This window comes from Nicotiana tomentosiformis, chromosome 3, assembly GCF_000390325.3.
Source record: "Nicotiana tomentosiformis chromosome 3, ASM39032v3, whole genome shotgun sequence".
NCBI classification, from domain to species: Eukaryota; Viridiplantae; Streptophyta; class Magnoliopsida; order Solanales; family Solanaceae; genus Nicotiana; species Nicotiana tomentosiformis.
In genome coordinates, this window is record NC_090814.1 from 137,387,327 (window position 1) to 137,406,034 (window position 18,708).

Consider the following 18,708-nt stretch of genomic DNA (forward strand, 5'->3'; position numbering starts at 1 on the left):
ACTTAGAGAAATTGGCGCTTGCATTGATAAGCGCCTCTAGAAAGTTAAGAACATACTTTCAATGTCACCCCGTATGCGTTCTAACAACTTTCCCACTTTGAAACATTTTGCACAAGCCCGAACTATCGGGCCGACTGGCCAAATAGGTCGTCGAACTCAGTGGGTACGATATTGAATATCAGCCTCGAACGGACATCAAGTCCCAAATTTTAGCAGACTTCGTGGCTGATTTCACACCAACCCTCGTACCCGAAGTTGAAAAGGAACTCTTGTTAAAATCAGGTACATCGTCGGGGGGTTGGACCCTCTACACAGATGGTGCTTCAAATGTGAAGGGATCCGGGCTTGGCATCGTATTAAAACCTCCCAAATATGGCATTATTAGGAAATCCTTCAAAACTACTAGATTAACTAACAATGAGGCCGAGTACGAGGCCATGATTGCAGGTCTCGAGCTAGCTAAAAGCTTGGGAGCAGAAGTCATTGAAGCCAAATGTGACTCTTTGCTAGTGGTGAACCAAGTAAACAAAACTTTCGAAGTTCGAGAAGATAGGATGCAGAGGTAATTGGAAAAACTACATGTAACTCTACACCGTTTCAAAGAATGGACCCTACAACATGTGCCTTGAGAACAAACAGAGAGGCCGACGCACTCGCAAATCTGGGGTCGTCGGTCAAAGTAGATAAGATCGACTCAGGGACTGTCGTTCAACTTTCAAGATCTACAATCGAGGGAGGGAATGCCGAGATAAATTCCATAAGCTTAACCTGGGATTGGAGGAATAAGTATATTGAATACTTAAAGAACGGAAAACTCCCATCGAACTCTAAAGAATCGAGGGTTCTATGAACCAAGGCTGCTCGGTTCACGCTGGTTGAAGATGGAACATTGTACAGAAGGACGTTCGACGGACCACTGGCAGTATGCTTGGGACCAGGGGACATTGATTATGTTTTACGAGAGGTCCATGAGGGCACCTGTGGAAACCACTCCGGCGTCGAACCACTAATTCGCAAAATCATCAGAGCAGGATACTACTGGGATAGGATGGAAAATGACACTAAGGAGTTCGTTCGTAAATGCGATAAATGTCAAAGGTTTGCACCAATGATCCATCAACCCGGAGAGCAGCTTCATTTAGTCATTTCTCCATGGCCATTCATGAAATGGGGAATGAATATCATCGGCCCTCTACCATCGGCCCCAGGTAAAGCTAAATTCATTTTGTTTATGACTGACTATTTCTCTAAATGGGTTGAAGTACATGCGTTCGAAAAAGTAAGAGAGAAAGAGGTTATATATTTCATCTGGGATCACATCGTGTGTAGATTTGGTATACCAGCAGAAATAAAATCTGACAATGGTAAGCAATTTATCGGCGATAAAGTGATAAAATTTCTCGAAGATCATAAAATAAAAAAGGATGATGTCAACACCATATCATCCTAGTGGGAACGGACAGGCCGAATCAACGAACAAGATTATCATCCAAAACATAAAGAAAAGATTGAACGAAGCCAAAGAAAAGTGCAGAGAGATTTTGTCCGAAGTCCTTTGGGCATATCGGACAACATCTAAATCCAGTACAGGAGCGACTCCTTTTTTTTAGTGTATGGCTTCGAAGCTTTAATTCTGGTCGAAGCCGGGGAACCAAGTGCAAGGTTTCGACATACATCGAAAGAATTGAACTACGAGGCAATGAATACTAGCCTCGAGTTATTAGATGAAAAACGAGAAGCGGCACTGGTTCGAATGGCTTCACAAAAATAACGAATCGAAAGGTACTACAACAGAAGAACCAACCTCCGCCATTTCAAGACTGGGGACTTGGTCCTAAGGAAGGTCGTCAACACTCAAGATCCTAATGAAGGGAAGCTCGGCCCAAATTGGGAAGGACCCTATCAAGTCGTCGATACAGTCGGGAAAGGGTCTTACAAACTTAGAGCAATGGATGGAAAACCATTACCAAACAATTGGAACATATCGCTTCTCAAATGATATTATTGTTAAGGTATGATTTTCTCTTCTTTATAGTCTATATACGTATATTCGACACTAACTCATTGCAGGAATTCGACAAAAAACATCAAAACCTCTGGTTTCAAAGCACGCGTTGTACTCTTTTTTCCCTTAGTTCGGCTTTTATCCCAAATGGGTTTTTCCGGCAAGGTTTTTATCGAGGCAACAACTATGTGCTACCCGAGAACAAATCAATAGTATCCGAGGCTCCTTCGTAATCAACCTCAAATACTGGGGGGCTACCAATCGAATAAATCAAGTTCGGCACAAGAAAGTTGTTTCATATCAAATTCATGTCGAACAGGGTATCGATAGAGAAAAATGTAAGGGCCAAATGGTCAAAACGAACCATGCCTACGTAGTTTTGCTCGAACTCTGGCACAAGATACAAACACATGTATAATTACTTATAAAGGAGAACTTCTTGTTTTTCAGATATCTCACACTTTGAAAAGATCTTCCTGCTTCATACATTCTAACAGGCTTAAATGCCAACCACCATCAAAAGGATTTTTGATACAAGCGATCATAAAAAGCCTACGGGCTAAGATATTTTGAGTTCGAGTTCGAAATAATCACTCACTCAATTATTAAAGCCTAAGGGCTATCTTACTTCGAGTTCGAGCAATCACTCACTCGATCATAAAAGGCTTACATGCTTAGATATTTTGAGCTCGAGTTCGAAACAATCACTCACTCAATTATTAAAGCCTAAGGGCTATCTTACTTCGAGTTCGAGCAATCATTCACTCGATCATAAAAGCCTACGGGCTAAGATATTTTGAGTTCGAAACAATCACTCACTCAATTATTAAACCCTAAGGTCTATCGTACTTCAAGTTCAAGCAATCACTCACTCGATCATAAAAGGCCTATGGGCTTAGATATTTTGAGTTCGAGTTCGAAACAATCGCTCACTCAATTATTAAAGCCTAAGGGTTATCTTACTTCGAGTTCGAGCAATCACTCACTCGATCATAAAAGCCTACGGGCTAAGATATTTTGAGTTCGAGTTCGAAACAATCACTCACTCAATTATTAAAGCCTAAGGGCTATCTTACTTCGAGTTCGAGTAATCACTCACTCAATCATAAAAGCCTACGGGCTAAGATATTTTGAGTTCTAGTTCGAAACAATCACTCACTCAATTATTAAACCCTAATGGCTATCTTACTTCGAGTTCATTAAAACCTAAGGTCTATCTTACTTCGAGTTCAAGCAATCACTCACTCGATCATAAAAGGCCTACGGGCTACGATACGTTGAGTTCGAGTTTGAAGCAATCACTCACTCAATTATTAAAGCCTAAGGGCTATCTTACTTCGAGTTCGAGCAATCACTCACTCGATCATAAAAATCCCACGGGTTACGATACTTTAAGTTTGAGTTTGAATCATTCACTCGACTGCTAAGCCTACGTGCCACTTTTATTTCGAGTTCGAGCAAGCACTCACTCGACCATTATACCTACGGGCTACTTTACTTCGAGTTCGAAACGTTCACTCGACTACTAAGCCTGTGTGCTACTTTTATTTCGAGTTCGAGCAAACACTCACTCGGCCATATCCCGAATGGTTAGCCAATGTGGTTGTAGTCCCTAAAAAGGAAACAAACTTAGAATGTGTGTAAATTATAAAGATCTAAACAAAGCATACCCCAAAGATTCTTTTCCACTGCCTAGCATCGATCGCTTGATCGATGCCACAGCCGGCCACGAGATCCTTACTTTTCTCGACGCCTATTCCGGGTACAATCAAATTAGCATGAATCCGGAGGACCAAGAAAAAACTTCATTTGTCACCAAGTATGGAACCTATTACTATAATGTAATGCCATTCAGGCTAAAAAAACACGGGGCCTACTTACCAACGCCTAGTGAATAAAATGTTCGAAGAACAAATAGGTAAATCGATGGAAGTTTATATTGATGACATGCTAGTCAAGTCCCTACGCACAGAGGACCATTTGACTCATTTGCAGGAAACGTTCAAGGTTTTAAGGAAATACAACATGAAGCTCAACCCCGAGAAATGTGCTTTCGGGATTGGATCGGGCAAGTTCCTCGAGTTCATGATGTAGGATCGGGGGATCGAGATCAACCCCGACAAAATAAAATCCATCGAAGACATCACCGTCATGGATAGTGTGAAAGTAGTGCAAAGGCTAACCGGACGGATAGCTGCCTTAGGCCGATTCATTTCAAGGTCGTCAGATCGAAGCCACAAATTCTTCTCTCTGCTAAAAAAGAAGAACGATTTCACCTGGACCCCAGAATGCCAACAGGCACTTAAACAACTGAAGCGGTACCTATCGAGCCCACCATTACTTCACACTCCGAAGACAGATGAGAAGTTTTACTTGTACTTAGCGGTATCGGAAATCTTGGTAAGTGGTGTCCTAGTTCGAGAAGAGCAAGGTACGCAGTTTCCTGTTTATTATGTAAGTCGGACTTTAGGAGAGGCAGAGACTAGATATCCACACTTAGAGAAATTGGCGCTTGCATTGATAAGCGCCTCTAGAAAGTTAAGAACATACTTTCAATGTCACCACGTATGCGTTCTAACAACTTTCCCACTTTGAAATATTTTGCACAAGCCCGAACTATCGGGCCGACTGGCCAAATGGGTCGTCGAACTCAGTGGGTATGATATTGAATATCAGCCTCGAACGGACATCAAGTCCCAAATTTTAGCAGACTTGGTAGCCGATTTCACACCAACCCTCGTACCCGAAGTTGAAAAGGAACTCTTGTTAAAATCAGGTACATCGTCGGGGGGTTGGACCCTCTACACAGATGGTGCTTCAAATGTGAAGGGATCCGGGCTTGGCATCGTATTAAAACCTCCCAAATATGGCATTATTAGGAAATCCTTCAAAACTACTAGATTAACTAACAATTAGGCCGAGTACGAGTCCATGATTGCAGGTCTCGAGCTAGGTAAGAGCTTGGGAGTAGAAGTCATTGAAGCCAAATGTGACTCTTTGCTAGTGGTGAACCAAGTGAACAAAACTTTCGAAGTTCGAGAAGATAGGATGCAGAGGTAATTGGACAAACTACATGTAACTCTACACCATTTCAAATAATGGACCCTACAACATGTGCCTCGAGAACAAATAGTGAGGCCGACGCACTCGCAAATCTGGGGTCGTCGGTCGAAGAAGATAAGATCGACTTAGGGACTGTCGTTCAACTTTCGAGATCTACAATCGAGGGAGGGAATGCCGAGATAAATTCCATAAGCTTAACTTAGGATTGGAGGAATAAGTATATTGAATACTTAAAGAATGGAAAACTCCCACCGAACTCTAAAGAATCGAGGGTTCTATGAACCAAGGCTGCTCGGTTCACGCTGGTTGAAGATGGAACATTGTACAGAAGGACATTCGACGGACCACTGGCAGTATGCTTGGGACCAGGGAACACTGATTATGTTTTACGAGAGGTCCATGAGGGCACCTGTGTAAACCACTCCGGCGCCGAACCACTAATTCGCAAAATCATCAGAGCAGGATACTACTGGGATAGGATAGAAAAGGACACTAAGGAGTTCGTTCGTAAATGCGATAAATGTCAAAGGTTTGCACCAATGATCCATCAACCCGGAGAGCAGCTTCATTCAGTCATTTCTCCATGGCCATTCATGAAATGGGGAATAGATATCGTCGGCCCTCTACCATCGGCCCTAGGTAAAGCTAAATTCATTTTGTTTATGACTGACTATTTCTCTAAATGGGTTGAAGCACATGCGTTCGAAAAAGTAAGAGAGAAAGAGGTTATAGATTTCATCTGGGATCACATCGTGTGTAGATTTGGTATACGAGCAGAAATAACATCTGACAATGGTAAGCAATTTATCGGCGGTAAAGTGACAAAATTTCTCGAAGATCATAAAATAAAAAGGATATTGTCAACACCATATCATCCTAGTGGGAACGGACAGGCCAAATCAACGAACAAGATTATCATCCAAAACATAAAGAAAAGATTGAACGAAGCCAAAGGAAAGTGGAGAGAGATTTTGTCCGAAGTCTTTTGGGCATATCGGACAACATCTAAATCCAGTACAGGAGCGACTCCTTTTTTTTTAGTGTATGGCTTCAAAGCTTTTATTCTGGTCGAAGTCGGGGAACCAAGTGCAAGGTTCCGACATACATCGAAAGAATCGAACTATGAGGCAATGAATACTAGCCTCGAGTTATTAGATGAAAAATGAGAAGCGGCACTGGTTCGAATGGCTTCACAAAAATAACGAATCGAAAGGTACTACAACAGAAGAACCAACCTCCGCCATTTCAAGACCGGGGACTTGGTCCTAAGGAAGGTCGTCAACACTCGAGATCCTAATGAAGGGAAGCTCGACCTAAATTGGGAAGGACCCTATCAAGTCGTCGATACAGTCGGGAAAGGGTCTTACAAACTTAGAGCAATGGATGGAAAACCATAACCAAACAATTGGAACATATCGCTTCTCAAACGATATTATTGTTAAGGTATGATTTTCTCTTCTTTATCGTCTATATACGTATATTCGACACTAACTCATTGCAGGAATTCGACAAAAAACATCAAGACCTCTGGTTTCAAAGCACGTGTTGTACTCTTTTTTCCCTTAGTTCGGCTCTTATCCCAAATGGGTTTTTCCGGCAAGGATTTTATCGAGGCAACAACTATGTGCTACCCGAGGACAAATCAATAGTATCCGAGGCTCCTTCATAATCAACCTCAAATACTGGGGGGATACCAATCGAATAAATCAAGTTCGGCACAAGAAAGATATTTCATATCAAATTCATGTTGAACAGGGTATCGATAGAGAAAAGTGTAAGGGCCAAATGGTCAAAACGAACCATGCCTACGTAGTTTTGCTCGAACTCTGGCACAAGATATAAACACATGTATAATTACTTATAAAGGAGAACTTCTTGTTTTTCAAATATCTCACACTTTGAAAAGATCTTCCTGCTTCATGATTCAAACAGGCTTAAATGCCAACCACCATCAAAAGGATTTTTGATACAAGCGATCATAAAAAACCTACGGGCTAAGATATTTTGAGTTCGAGTTCGAAATAATCACTCACTCAATTATTAAAGCCTAAGGGCTATCTTACTTCGAGTTCGAGCAATCACTCACTCGATCATAAAAGGCCTACGGGCTTAGATATTTTGAGTTCGAGTTCAGAAAAATTACTCACTCAATTATTAAAGCCTAAGGGCTATCTTACTTCGAGTCCGAGCAATCATTCACTCGATCATAAAAGCCTACGGGCTAAGATATTTTGAGTTCGAGTTCGAAATAATCACTCACTCAATTATTAAACCCTAAGGGCTATCTTACTTCGAGTTCGAGCAATCACTCACTCGATCATAAAAGGCCTATGGGCTTAGATATTTTGAGTTCGAGTTCGAAACAATCACTCACTCAATTATTAAAGCCTAAGGGTTATCTTACTTCGAGTTCGAGCAATCAGTCACTCGATCATAAAAGCCTACGGGCTAAGATATTTTGAGTTCGAGTTCGAAACAATCACTCACTCAATTATTAAAGCCTAAGGGCTATCTTACTTCGAGTTTGAGTAATCACTCACTCGATCATAAAAGCCTACGGGCTAAGATATTTTGAGTTCGACTTCGAAACAATCACTCACTCAATTATTAAAGCCTAATGGCTATCTTACTTCGAGTTCAAACAATCACTCACTCGATCATAAAAGCCTACGGACTAAGATATTTTGAGTTCAAGTTCGAAACAACCACTCACTCAATTATTAAAGCCTAAGGTCTATCTTACTTTGAGTTCAAGCAATTACTCACTCGATCATAAAAGGCCTACGGGCTACGATACGTCGAGTTCGAGTTTGAAGCAATCACTCACTCAATTATTAAAGCCTAAGGGCTATCTTACTTCGAGTTCGAGCAATCACTCACTCGATCATAAAAAGCCCACGGGTTACGATACTTTAAGTTCGAGTTCGAATCATTCACTCGACTGCTAAGCCTACGTGCCACTTTTATTTCGAGTTCGAGCAAGCACCCACTCGACCATTATGCCTACGGGCTACTTTACTTCGAGTTCGAAATGTTCACTCGACTACTAAGCCTGTGTGCTACTTTTATTTTGAGTTCGAGCAAACACTCACTCGGCCATAAAGGCTACGAAGGCCGAATTTGATGAAATCGCCTAAATCCTTATGAAAACATTCGCGAGGCTTGCAGAAGCAAGCCAGTAAAAGAAAAAGATATTAGTATAAATATACAAAGATTATTTACATGAATAAATGCAACATAGAAGCTAAGGGCTAAGCTTATGGGTTATCATCGAGAGCGGTCTCTTCTCCACCGGGCTCCCCCCCGTTATCAAACCCGCTATTGCTACCATCATCATCATCATTATCATCGTCGCCATCAGAAGCCAAGGCTTTAGCATCAGCTTTGAGTTCTTTGGCCCTTTTTATCTCTTCAGCAAGATCGAAACCTCGAGCGTGTATCTCCTCGAGGGTCTCCCTCCGAGATCGACACTTAGCAAGTTTGGCAACCCAATGTCTCGAGTGTCGGCAGTATCCGCTGCCTCTCTTGCCTCCATTTGAGTAGCCCCGGCATCGGCTCGATACACAGCAATAGACTTGTCTGCCATGACTTTCGATGACTCAATCTCCGCCTTGGCCTCAACAAGCCTTGTTTCAAGCTCCTCGATCCTCTTGGCCTGAGCCAAACCTTTTTTCTTGACGCTTCGAAGCTGAACATCGGCCGATGATAATTTGGCCAAGATTGTTTCTTTTTCTGCAGCCAGACGGTCGATAGTCTCCTTCCACCGATCACATTCGGCCTTGATTTGATCAACTTCTTCCCGAAGCAACCCGATCTTTTCAACCTTTTGCTGCAGCTGAGATAACGAAGGGTTAGCTTCCGCAGTTGGGTCAAACCCATACTCTAACAGAATGAAGCTCACATGCTTATCTAGTTCAGCCTCTTCTTCACGAGCCTTAGCCAAATCTGCTTGGAGGTCCCTTATAACCTCGTCCTTTTGGCCGCAAAGAGGCCGCAGAGCATCTCTCTCCCCAAGACCTTCTGAACCTCGACCTCACACTGGCTGAGGTCGGCTCGAAACTTGCTAATAGCCTATACAGAAGGGAAAAAGGACAAGTCAGGTTTAGAAAAGAACGAAGAAACCAAGCGCATTAAAATCATTACCCGAGAAATAAAATGTTGGGCCTTTTCTAGGAGAAGAGAAACGTCACTAATATCGGATGCATCACCGACTCCAGTAAAGCAATCCCGAAAAGGATCCCCTACACTAGAATCTCTGCCCATATCGGGGGTCTTTAGTTCTCGAGCTTCCTTTAATGCCTCCTCAGAAAAGGTCGGAAGAGAAGGCGAATGACCCACTATCATGGTCCCGAGAGAATCGCTCGGGATGCTCTGATCGAGACTCGGGGTATCAGAACCAGCCCCGACCGATGTAGCCGTCATCGACTCAGAAGGTCTGGCGACCTCGATAGCTTTCGCGAATCGGACCACCAAAGTCAGAGCATCTTCTTCTTCTCTCAGTCGTTGGACCGAGTCCATCGGAAGAGCGATTGCCTTCCTCCTCACCCTTAGAGTTTTGGGCTTGAGGTCCTTTGACCGAGAGACAACTTTTCGCCTTTTATCTTTCCCTAGTTTCGGGACCGGGGACTTGGTTCCTTCCTCACCACTCGAAGGCCTCAAAACGGCATCATTGGTTACGCCTGCATGAAAGGAAGTCAATAACGAATGGAGCATAAAAACGTTTTGAAAAGCATGAGAAATGACCCTTACCGTGATTCTTGGCCTCCCACCTACCTTTCACCAAATCACGCCAAGCGCGTTCGGCATAAGAGAAAGTCGAAGCTAACTTTCAAACCCAATCCTCGAGGTCGGATACCGCTTGTGGCATCCAAGGGGAAGCTGTATATCGGAGGGAGATATCAGATAGAATCAGAAAAAGATACGAAAAGCAATGCCTTATGAAAATCACTTACAGTCGAAATTCTATTCCTCGGGGAATGACATCTTCTCTTCTGGGATAAGGTCATGGGTCCTCACCCGAATATAATGGCCCATCCAACCCCGATCCTTATCTTCGTCGATGCCCGACGATGGAGCCTGAATAGTCCTCGAAAGATTTGAGGCCGATACAATCATATGAGGTGATTTAGGGTAAAATCCAGCCCCCGACTTTGTTGGAGAAGAAGCGAAGTAAGGTTACTATGAGCCATAGAGAAGGATGAATTTGATCGAGGGTGACCTGATATCTTTTGCAAAAATCAATGATCACTGGGTCGACGGGACCCAACATGAAGGGGTACGTGTAAACACTTAAAATCCCCTCTACATGAGTGATGACGCTCTCTTCGGGAGAGGGAATTTGCAACACAACCTTGGGACCCCAGTTGCAGTCTTTTCTCACAGCCTCGAGATGTCCCTATGTTATCGAGCATATGTACATCGACCCGGAACCGACGAAGGATTTTCAACCTTAAAATCGATCTTTAGAGTACACGGGCCAGGAACATACTCGTGGGGAGGCGGCTCCACCGGCGCCTTGTCGCCGGACGATCGTGAAGAGGAAGCTTTCTCCTTCTGAGGTACGGTTTTTGAAGTTTTTGCCATTGATGTAAGAGAAAGAAAAGCAAAGGAAGATGAAAGGTTAATGGTGCCAAACGCTGATGAAGGTGGCAAGCGGCGAAATAGAGGCAGAAAAAGTAAGAAAATTTGGGAGATTGAAGATGTAAAAGTAGTAAATAATAAATGGAAGGGTTAGTTATAGGTTTATACCGTGGCGGTTCAGTATCAGTGGTGGCCGACCACCATCTGACGTGCATTAAATACCTTGAAAGACTAAATCGACGGGACAACTATCACGTACGTCATGATCGAGCCCAGTAAAAATGACAGCTTATAATCCGATCGAGCCGTTGAAAATCATATCGCTTCTCACCACACTCTTCCCGAGAAATGAGGGGACTATCTGTATATGGTCGAAATAGATTTCGGCCTTCGTACGTTTGATCGAATTCGAATGGTAAGCGATCGAAGTAAGACTTCGAGACGAGTTCCGAAGATAGTACAAACAAGCTTCGAGCTCCAAGACCGATCGAGGAATCGGCTTGGTATCATCATCGAGCCCATGACCAAATCGAACCGCAAGGCAACGTAAAGGTTGTTGGAAATGCACAAACCAATTGACACTCACCCCTAATGTCGAACTCGAACCAAGGCCGAGGGCTCGACCCAATACCGAGCACGAGGCATTATCGAGTTCGCAGACAAGAGCCGTTGCAACCGCACTAGGGGAGAGAATCTTTGCGAAAATCGAGGAAGAAACAATTCATCATAGGTTCTCCACTAAATATTTTTTATTATAAATAAAGTAATATCCCTCTACTATAAGGGGGGAATCCTTATAAGCATAAGGGAAGGGGACACATTGTAAGAAAATGTTACTTCTCTTATTGAAGAATAAATCTTTTGAGCTTGTTTTACTCAGTATACTCACTTTTCTTGTTCAATAATTTATATCCTCTTTTTATAGCCAAGAATCTAAATATTTTCACTTCTACGTACGATTTATGTCAAGCTATATCGCATACCCTTAGAACTACTTATAAATTTAACTATATCCAACTTTCCGGGTAAACAGGAGGGTAAGCAAAAATTTAGGACAATTAGGATAAATATTTTGTGAAATGATTAACTAAAAAAAGATTAATTAAATAGAATTTCCAAATTCTAAAATTGGAACAAAGAGCAAAATGGAGGAACATTGAGAAATTGAGCAAGAGAGCATATACAATATTTGTTCCCTAATTAATAAATCCATCAAATATTATCTCCCGATTCCTCATTCTTAAAATCTTCAAGTCCTCTTTTAGTAAAATTTTGCCCCCGAGTTCGGACCGAGGAGAATTCGACTTACTCATGAAGAAGTGGTTACCAAACGGCCCGGACCATTGCACGCTTTTCTCTCTCAGACTCAGTTCCTCTTAACTGAAATCAATCAAAATTCGCAGAGGCATTTCGCTAACAATGCCTTAATTTTGTACATAGTCACTGTTCTGATCTACACCGACAAGACAATACACAAATCTACGGCTATGGCTCACTGGATCTCGTCGAAGCTCAAAGTCGCTGAAAATCTACTTCAACAGGTTCCTTTTTGTTCCATCTTTTATTTCATGAAAATTGATTGTATTTGTGTTAGGATTTTAGTGGAATTACTTTTGATATTTTTGTTCATTTTTACGAGTATTATTCAGTAGTAGTGTATCTAATTGTTTTTCCCTAATATTTCATTCGAGTGGTTCAGATAGATCAGCAAGCAGCTGATTCACTCCGTAAGAGTGATAAGCAACGATCTGATGACCTAGATAGCGAAAACATAGCTAAAACCAATGAAAATAAGCCACTGATTAAGGACCAGCTCAAGAAGAAAAGCCGCGAAACTGATGATTTAATCGCGAAAACCAGGACTGATCGAAATTCAACTTCTATTAGCCTGGATAAGAATAATAGCTTTGGTAGCAATAGTAATTTTAAGCCTCAAAAGGAGGCAGTCACACCAATAGATTCGAGTCCTAAGTCGAGTACCAGTGCTCTTACTGATACTGATTGGACTGAATTGCTAAGTGCACCGAGTTCAAATGCCATTGCTGGGGCGAGTAATGGCGTGGGAAGTGCCCGTAGTGGTCGGAGTGATGGTAGAAAGCAAAGGATTTTGGGGTCCGGGTCAAATTTGCTGGGTGTGGAAGGGAAAAGGAGTCAGAAGCCTCAAAAGGTCGCTAAGAGTGTTAAAGGATCAAATGGTCATTCAGAGAATGAGGTAGATGGTAGCAGGTTAGAGAGAAGAGCTACCAATGTGGGCAATACAATGCCGGTAACTTCAATTGATATCAAAATTGAAGGAGAAGGTTTGGACAGAGGGGACCTTCAGCGAAAAGGTGAGAATGTGCAGTCCTTGCGTGGAAATAAGGTTGACCAAAATAAAGTGAAGAATGAGCATTTGGAGGATGTTAAGGGTGTAGAGAAGTCTCTAGCGAATAGTCGTTCTGGAGATAAGAGCCTTGGCATAGTTGCGGGGTCTGCCACTCTTGATAAGGAATTGGACATAAAGAATCAGCTGGATGAAAATAAGAGGATTAGGTCAGCGAAGGCTATGGTCGACAGACAAAAAATGGACTCTCAGAGTTCAACTTCTCTGAAGATGAGTTCTTCTTCACCTAGCAATGGAGAATCAGATTCTGAGACGGATTCAACATCTTCATCAGACTCGGAAAGTGAACGTGAAAGAGAAGAAAGGAGAAGAAGAAGGCAGCAAATCCTGGCAGAGAAAGCAGCTGCGAAAGCAATGGAAGCTATAAAAGAACGTGAGAACATGGTTGCTAAATTGGAAGGGGAGAAACAGAGCTTAGAAAAAATACTTGAAGAGCGGGCCAAGCAACAAGTTGAAGAGGTAAATTCTCGATCTTTCTGTTTCCTGTTGTTATGTAGTTTACTTTCCTGGTTATATCTTGTGCTGGAAACCAATTATTTTATATCATAAAAGTCAATTTGTTATCTTAGAGGAAAGCATTCACCTCCCCCAACCACATGACTGAGCAGTCCTGACTCAAGATGTAAAGACTTGGTGACAGCAATCAGTTCTTTCTCTTTTTGATAAGTAGTGGCAATAATCAAGTTGTTCTGGAGTTTTAGATAAAATGTGCATTTGGCACAGGAAAGTCTTTCAGAAGAAGCATCAACCTCTATGATTCTAGTTACATAATTTTGACTGGAAATTTGTCCATTTTTTATAGGCTTCTATTAACTTTCTTCCGGAAGGATATAAAGGTCTCTGGTGTTGAAGTAAGATTTGGACAATTTCAATCAAACTCCATAGGATGTTACCTTGATAAGCTTAGACGCTTAGTTGCATTCTTGACTACTTCCCCCTTCTGATTACGCTTTGATTTTATATCATATTAAAGTTCTGATCACTTCATTTGATATTGTCCATCGGTCTGATCGTACCTTTTCCGTAGTCTCCTAAGAACTTGTTAGATCAACTTTTTGGTTATTCTTGTTCTTGTTAAAATAGAAGTTGGAAAAGTAGAACAATAAAGAGATTATTTCCGTTATGCTAATTCCCATGCTGGCTTAGCTTGTGAAGATTTTCCAAAAGTTGCTCTTGGTTTATTTCTTCTAAACTGGATTACATTTTGGTCCACCTGCGTTTTCAGTTTTCTCAGAGCACCCCACTCTCTAAAAAGGGGGGGGGGGGGGGATGATGGAAGAAAATTTCCTTTATTTTCTTATAATGTGGCCTGCATGAACTAGAATCTGCAACCAAAGGTATACGTTGTTTCTCATTCGCCTTGCAATTATAACAACTTGACACCAAACGAAACTGTATCAGGTCTTTGATTAGTTAACGAACAAAATCGTTTGGGGGAACGTCGGGAATGAAAATACTGCCTCTTCTATCACTAATTTTCTCTTCCCATGTATAAAATTGTACTTCTCCCTTGTCATTTCTTACGTCCACCAACATTCTTCACTGTTAAAAAGTCAGAATTTCAGAGAAGATTCATAAGGTATTTCAATGTTATGGCCAACACCATGCTTATGACTACTTCTTTGTTATAGGCTTCTGAGTTACAGACTAAAATGATGGAAACAATGGAAGCTGTTGAGTTGGAGAAGCAGAAACATAATAGTACTAGAATGGAAACTCTTACACGATTAGCAAAGCTTGAGGTACTTTGCAATCTGCTTATCATTCTGCTTTTACATATTTTAGGTACAATTGTTGGGCAAGCTGGCAACGGATTTGGATAGTTATTATGGTTAAAGCATTCCTCCAGATAATCATATATATTTGAAAGTGCAGACTTTAACGCCCTAGCTATTTCTTGCAGACTGTAAATGCTGAACTTGCAAGGTCTCTCGCCTCTGTTCAATGGAATCTTGAAGTAGAGGTATATGAAATTTTAACCCTTGTTTCAGCAGAATTTGGAAATCCTATTGTACTTTGCTTCCACGAGACGAAAACAAAACACACATTTTCTCTCGCACTTTTTGGGGGTTGATATCATGTGTGATGTGGTTTCAAAAGTAAAGAATATTTATGACTCCTTATTCGTAGTTGTTTCATTTTGCAGTTCTCTACCTTGGTCCTGTGGAATATCTATATTCTCTCTTTTATTTTCTTTTTTTTTGGTGTGTGTGTATTGGGGGGGGGGGAGGGGGAGGATGTCACTTCAGGTTGTTGCCATTAAATTTTTTCCCGCCTCCCACCCCAAAAAAAATAAAAAGTAAAATAAAGGTTGTTCCCAATAAACGTGAATGAAGGACAAGTAAGTGAGTTCACCTAGAAAGACAATATGTTGCTTTGAGCAAGTGAACCAAGACCTCATATGTTATTTGCACCATAATATCGTACTCCCCTATTTTTTCTGTTTCTAAAAGAATAAAGCAGCTTGAAGAAAGTATTACTAAATTGGACTTTAGTATGAAGCAATTACTTTTTCAACTTCAGATATTATTACTTCTGATTGAATCTGCTTGAGAATCAACACTTTGGAAAACTGTAAAGGAAGCATGTTATTAACTAGTGTTTAATATTTATGTTTCAGATTAATCAGGTTGCTGAACTACGCCAACAAGTTGAGTTAAAAGAAGCGGCTCATGAAGGTATGCTCTTGGTGTGTTTACTGAGTCAAGAGTTGTTATCTCGTCACATTTTTTCTTAAAACTAGTTAGAAAAAGGTGATACCCATACTTGTGTTGTGGATGTGCATTCGTAAACTGAACACATCTGTGGTTATGTGTGATAATATGAATTTCTGACAACTTGTGTTGTCAAAGTTTTCAATGTTCAATGACATCATTATGTGGCATTCCCTGCTTGAGAGATCAACATTGTATAAATTGCATTGCAATATTTGTGGCTGGTTGATTTAATGATTCATAGGACAGGAAGGCCGGTTTTCTTGTCAGCTTCTATAGGATCACATCTTTTTCTTGAATAAGATCCATTGGTGGAAAAAATAAAAGCACAAAAGATTGAGATTGACAAATAGTTCGTAAAAGTGATTTTTTTTTTTTTGGTTGCTAAGATAGGTTTCTTCACAACAAATATATCAATGAAACTTTTTAATAATCTTCTTGTCTTGCAGAATTGAGAAGGAAGATATCTAGGACACAGGGAAGTGGTGAAAAAGTAAGCAATGCTGGCTTCTCTTTGTCTTTAAGCAGATTTATCTCTAAGATAACTAAGTTTTCCTTTTCCCTATCTTTTTAACTTTTTCCGTTTCACTGAAAATTACTTGTAGTTAGTGGCTTCAAAAGGGGTTGAAGTGGAGAGGGAGATACTTGAAGCAGAGCACTCTTTTTTAACAGATAAATTGGGATTGTTGCAGGAAAAGGTGACCCAACTTTTTGCACCATCCAAATTTACTTCTCTGCTGGATCTTTTGAAATAATATAGGACCAGGATAGCATAATATCTTCGCAAACATTGGATCTGAGTGGATCGTGTATTCACTGTATTCCATCTTTATTTAAAGCACTTCTGCTAGCACATTTTAATGTTGGAATATCGCTACTATTTGGGTTTTGGCCCAGAAAATATGTCTACTTTGTGAATACCTGATCGTTACTGCTGCCATATGAACCATTGTGTTAGTAATTAGTATGTAAATGTTTTTTTATGATTCTACAGCTATGAGAAAAAGACCATTTTCTCTGTAGGGTATTTGTATTGTATATGGTGGGTCCAGCATAACTTATATTTAGAGGCTGCAATCATGAAATTGAAACACTGTTTTAGTATGTCGGAGATGCTATCGGATATTATTTTAAGAAATTGTTGTAAGAGTGCAAAAGCATGATTGAGTTGTATGCAAGATCGAAAATATAATGGCTATTGCTTTGCTTTCTTTATGATGTTAAACTCATCTAATTCGGTGGATGTGACCGTTGGATCTCAGGCAAAGACACTGGAAAGAAGCATTGAGACAACACAGCACGAACTGGAAAACCCAACTGCAGTGGAGATTGAGCTCAAGCGGAGGCTTGGTCAATTGACCGATCATCTGATTCAAAAACAAGCTCAGGTTCCTCCTCTTAATTAACTGTGACTCGAATATAGAATCTTATTGGGAAGAAGTCTTGCTCTCAATTTTCTAAATGTTCGAGCTGTCTAGTATTTCTTATATTTGCTGGTTAACAGAACAAATGAATCTGTTCTATATTCAATATGCCGAAATGCAAACATTCATATTAGTAGATCCCAGAATATAACAGATACTGCAGTTTATCTTAGCCACTGACCTACATGTCCAATTGAACTATGAGCTAAAAGTCTTTTGACTTTTGTTTGGGCCATGGAGGCCAGTGCTCCTAAGACCATAAAAGCAATGTTGCAAAAGAAGAAGATTCAGTTCCATAAGGGCTGTTGTACAGTGAAACTGGAATTATTAAATATGTGAACAACAGCAGTGTTTGTCAGATGAACTGCCTTTTAGTTCTGTAAATTCTCACAAGCATGCTAACTTCCAATAGGGAGTCATTACCTGGTTTCTGCAGATGATAGTACATGGATAATAGGCAGAGTTTCTCTTGTTACTGTAGGTTGAGGCGCTGTCTTCTGAGAAGGCCACAATGACGCTTAAAATTGAGGTACATTTATATCCTTAAATAAGATATTTCCATTACAATTGTAATAGCAGATAGTTCACAGAGTGCTCAATCCAATTTTTCATATAATATTTAGGCGGTTTCAAGGTCGCTAGAAGAAAACAAGTCTACGTTAACTGATTTTCCCAGTACCTCATCAATTGGTGATTTGGAGTCTGGGTTGTGGGAGCTCTCCAACTCAAAGTTGAGGCCTTTGTTTGAAGAAAGAATGCGATCTGGCCAGCAGCATTTGGGATCACTGATTCGGCAGTTGGATTCCATCTTCTGCGCCGGAATGGTGTTTCTCAGAAGAAATCCAACCGCAAAAATATTGTCTGTGGTTTACCTTGTATCCCTTCATCTTTGGGTCATATACATTTTAATGTCTCATGCTCCTGTCTCTGAGGACACCACTGGTGCCGTTATTTCCTTGGAGAATATCAATAAAACGGGAGGCATGTGATATCATTTCTTGATGCGTTGAGTCATGCTCATTGGATCCATCATTTTTGTTTTGGGGTCCTTTCAGTATCTCCATCCCACCTCAGCCAAAAACACAGATGTATAGAAATGCACCAATTTGTCAAACAAACCTCAGATGATTATGACATCTATGGATGATCCTCCTTGTATATCTAGGTCAAAGAATGTATAAGTTTTAAAGATCGATATGGCTTTCATGGCAAATAGAAATTCAGTGATCTATATATGGTAATAAACTCGAACAGCTCCTCACTGTTATATATAACTCTCTCCCTCCTCCCCTCAGAGTTGCAAATATTGATGGAAAATACTTGTATCTGGTGTTCCACACTAAATCAAATTATTAACCGTAAGAGTTAAAAGTTAAAGTGAAATCTTGTCACTTGACCATGGTTAGGTGTTAAGAAGTTTATATGAAAAACACATTTAGCAACACATTTCTTCAATGACACATATTTTAGGTCTTTTGCGTGTATCAAATATTACTTATAACATGCCACTACAAAAGGCACAAGTAAGAAAAAGGTAGG

At 40.8% G+C, this 18,708-nt stretch overlaps 1 protein-coding gene across 2 annotated transcripts; it reads left to right on the top strand.

Moving 5' to 3' along the window:
* The first annotated feature begins 11,928 nt into the window (after positions 1-11,928).
* On the top strand, positions 11,929-18,436 carry LOC104100967 (golgin candidate 2). 2 transcript variants are annotated; one of them, XM_009608349.4, is made up of 10 exons: positions 11,929-12,189; positions 12,348-13,490; positions 14,663-14,773; positions 14,935-14,994; positions 15,652-15,709; positions 16,195-16,238; positions 16,351-16,443; positions 17,008-17,133; positions 17,651-17,698; positions 17,793-18,436. In XM_009608349.4, the coding sequence occupies exons 1-10, from the start codon at positions 12,136-12,138 to the stop codon at positions 18,156-18,158; spliced, it is 2,103 nt and encodes a 700-aa protein (XP_009606644.1). In that variant the 5' UTR covers positions 11,929-12,135; the 3' UTR covers positions 18,159-18,436. The 2 variants fall into 2 exon arrangements, with proteins under 2 accessions (XP_009606644.1, XP_033513225.1); XM_033657334.2 differs by lacking the exon at positions 14,663-14,773 and having other exon boundaries at positions 11,946-12,189.
* The last annotated feature ends 272 nt before the right edge of the window (positions 18,437-18,708 follow it).

Excerpts from the sequence above, each read along its gene's own strand:
- LOC104100967 (XM_009608349.4), top strand. The coding sequence starts at position 12,136 with ATGGCTCACTGGATCTCGTCGAAGCTCAAAGTCGCTGAAAATCTACTT. Across the intron at positions 12,190-12,347 it reads CTGAAAATCTACTTCAACAG|ATAGATCAGCAAGCAGCTGA; the intron begins GTTCCTTTTTGT and ends CGAGTGGTTCAG. Across the intron at positions 14,995-15,651 it reads AATGGAATCTTGAAGTAGAG|ATTAATCAGGTTGCTGAACT; the intron begins GTATATGAAATT and ends TTTATGTTTCAG.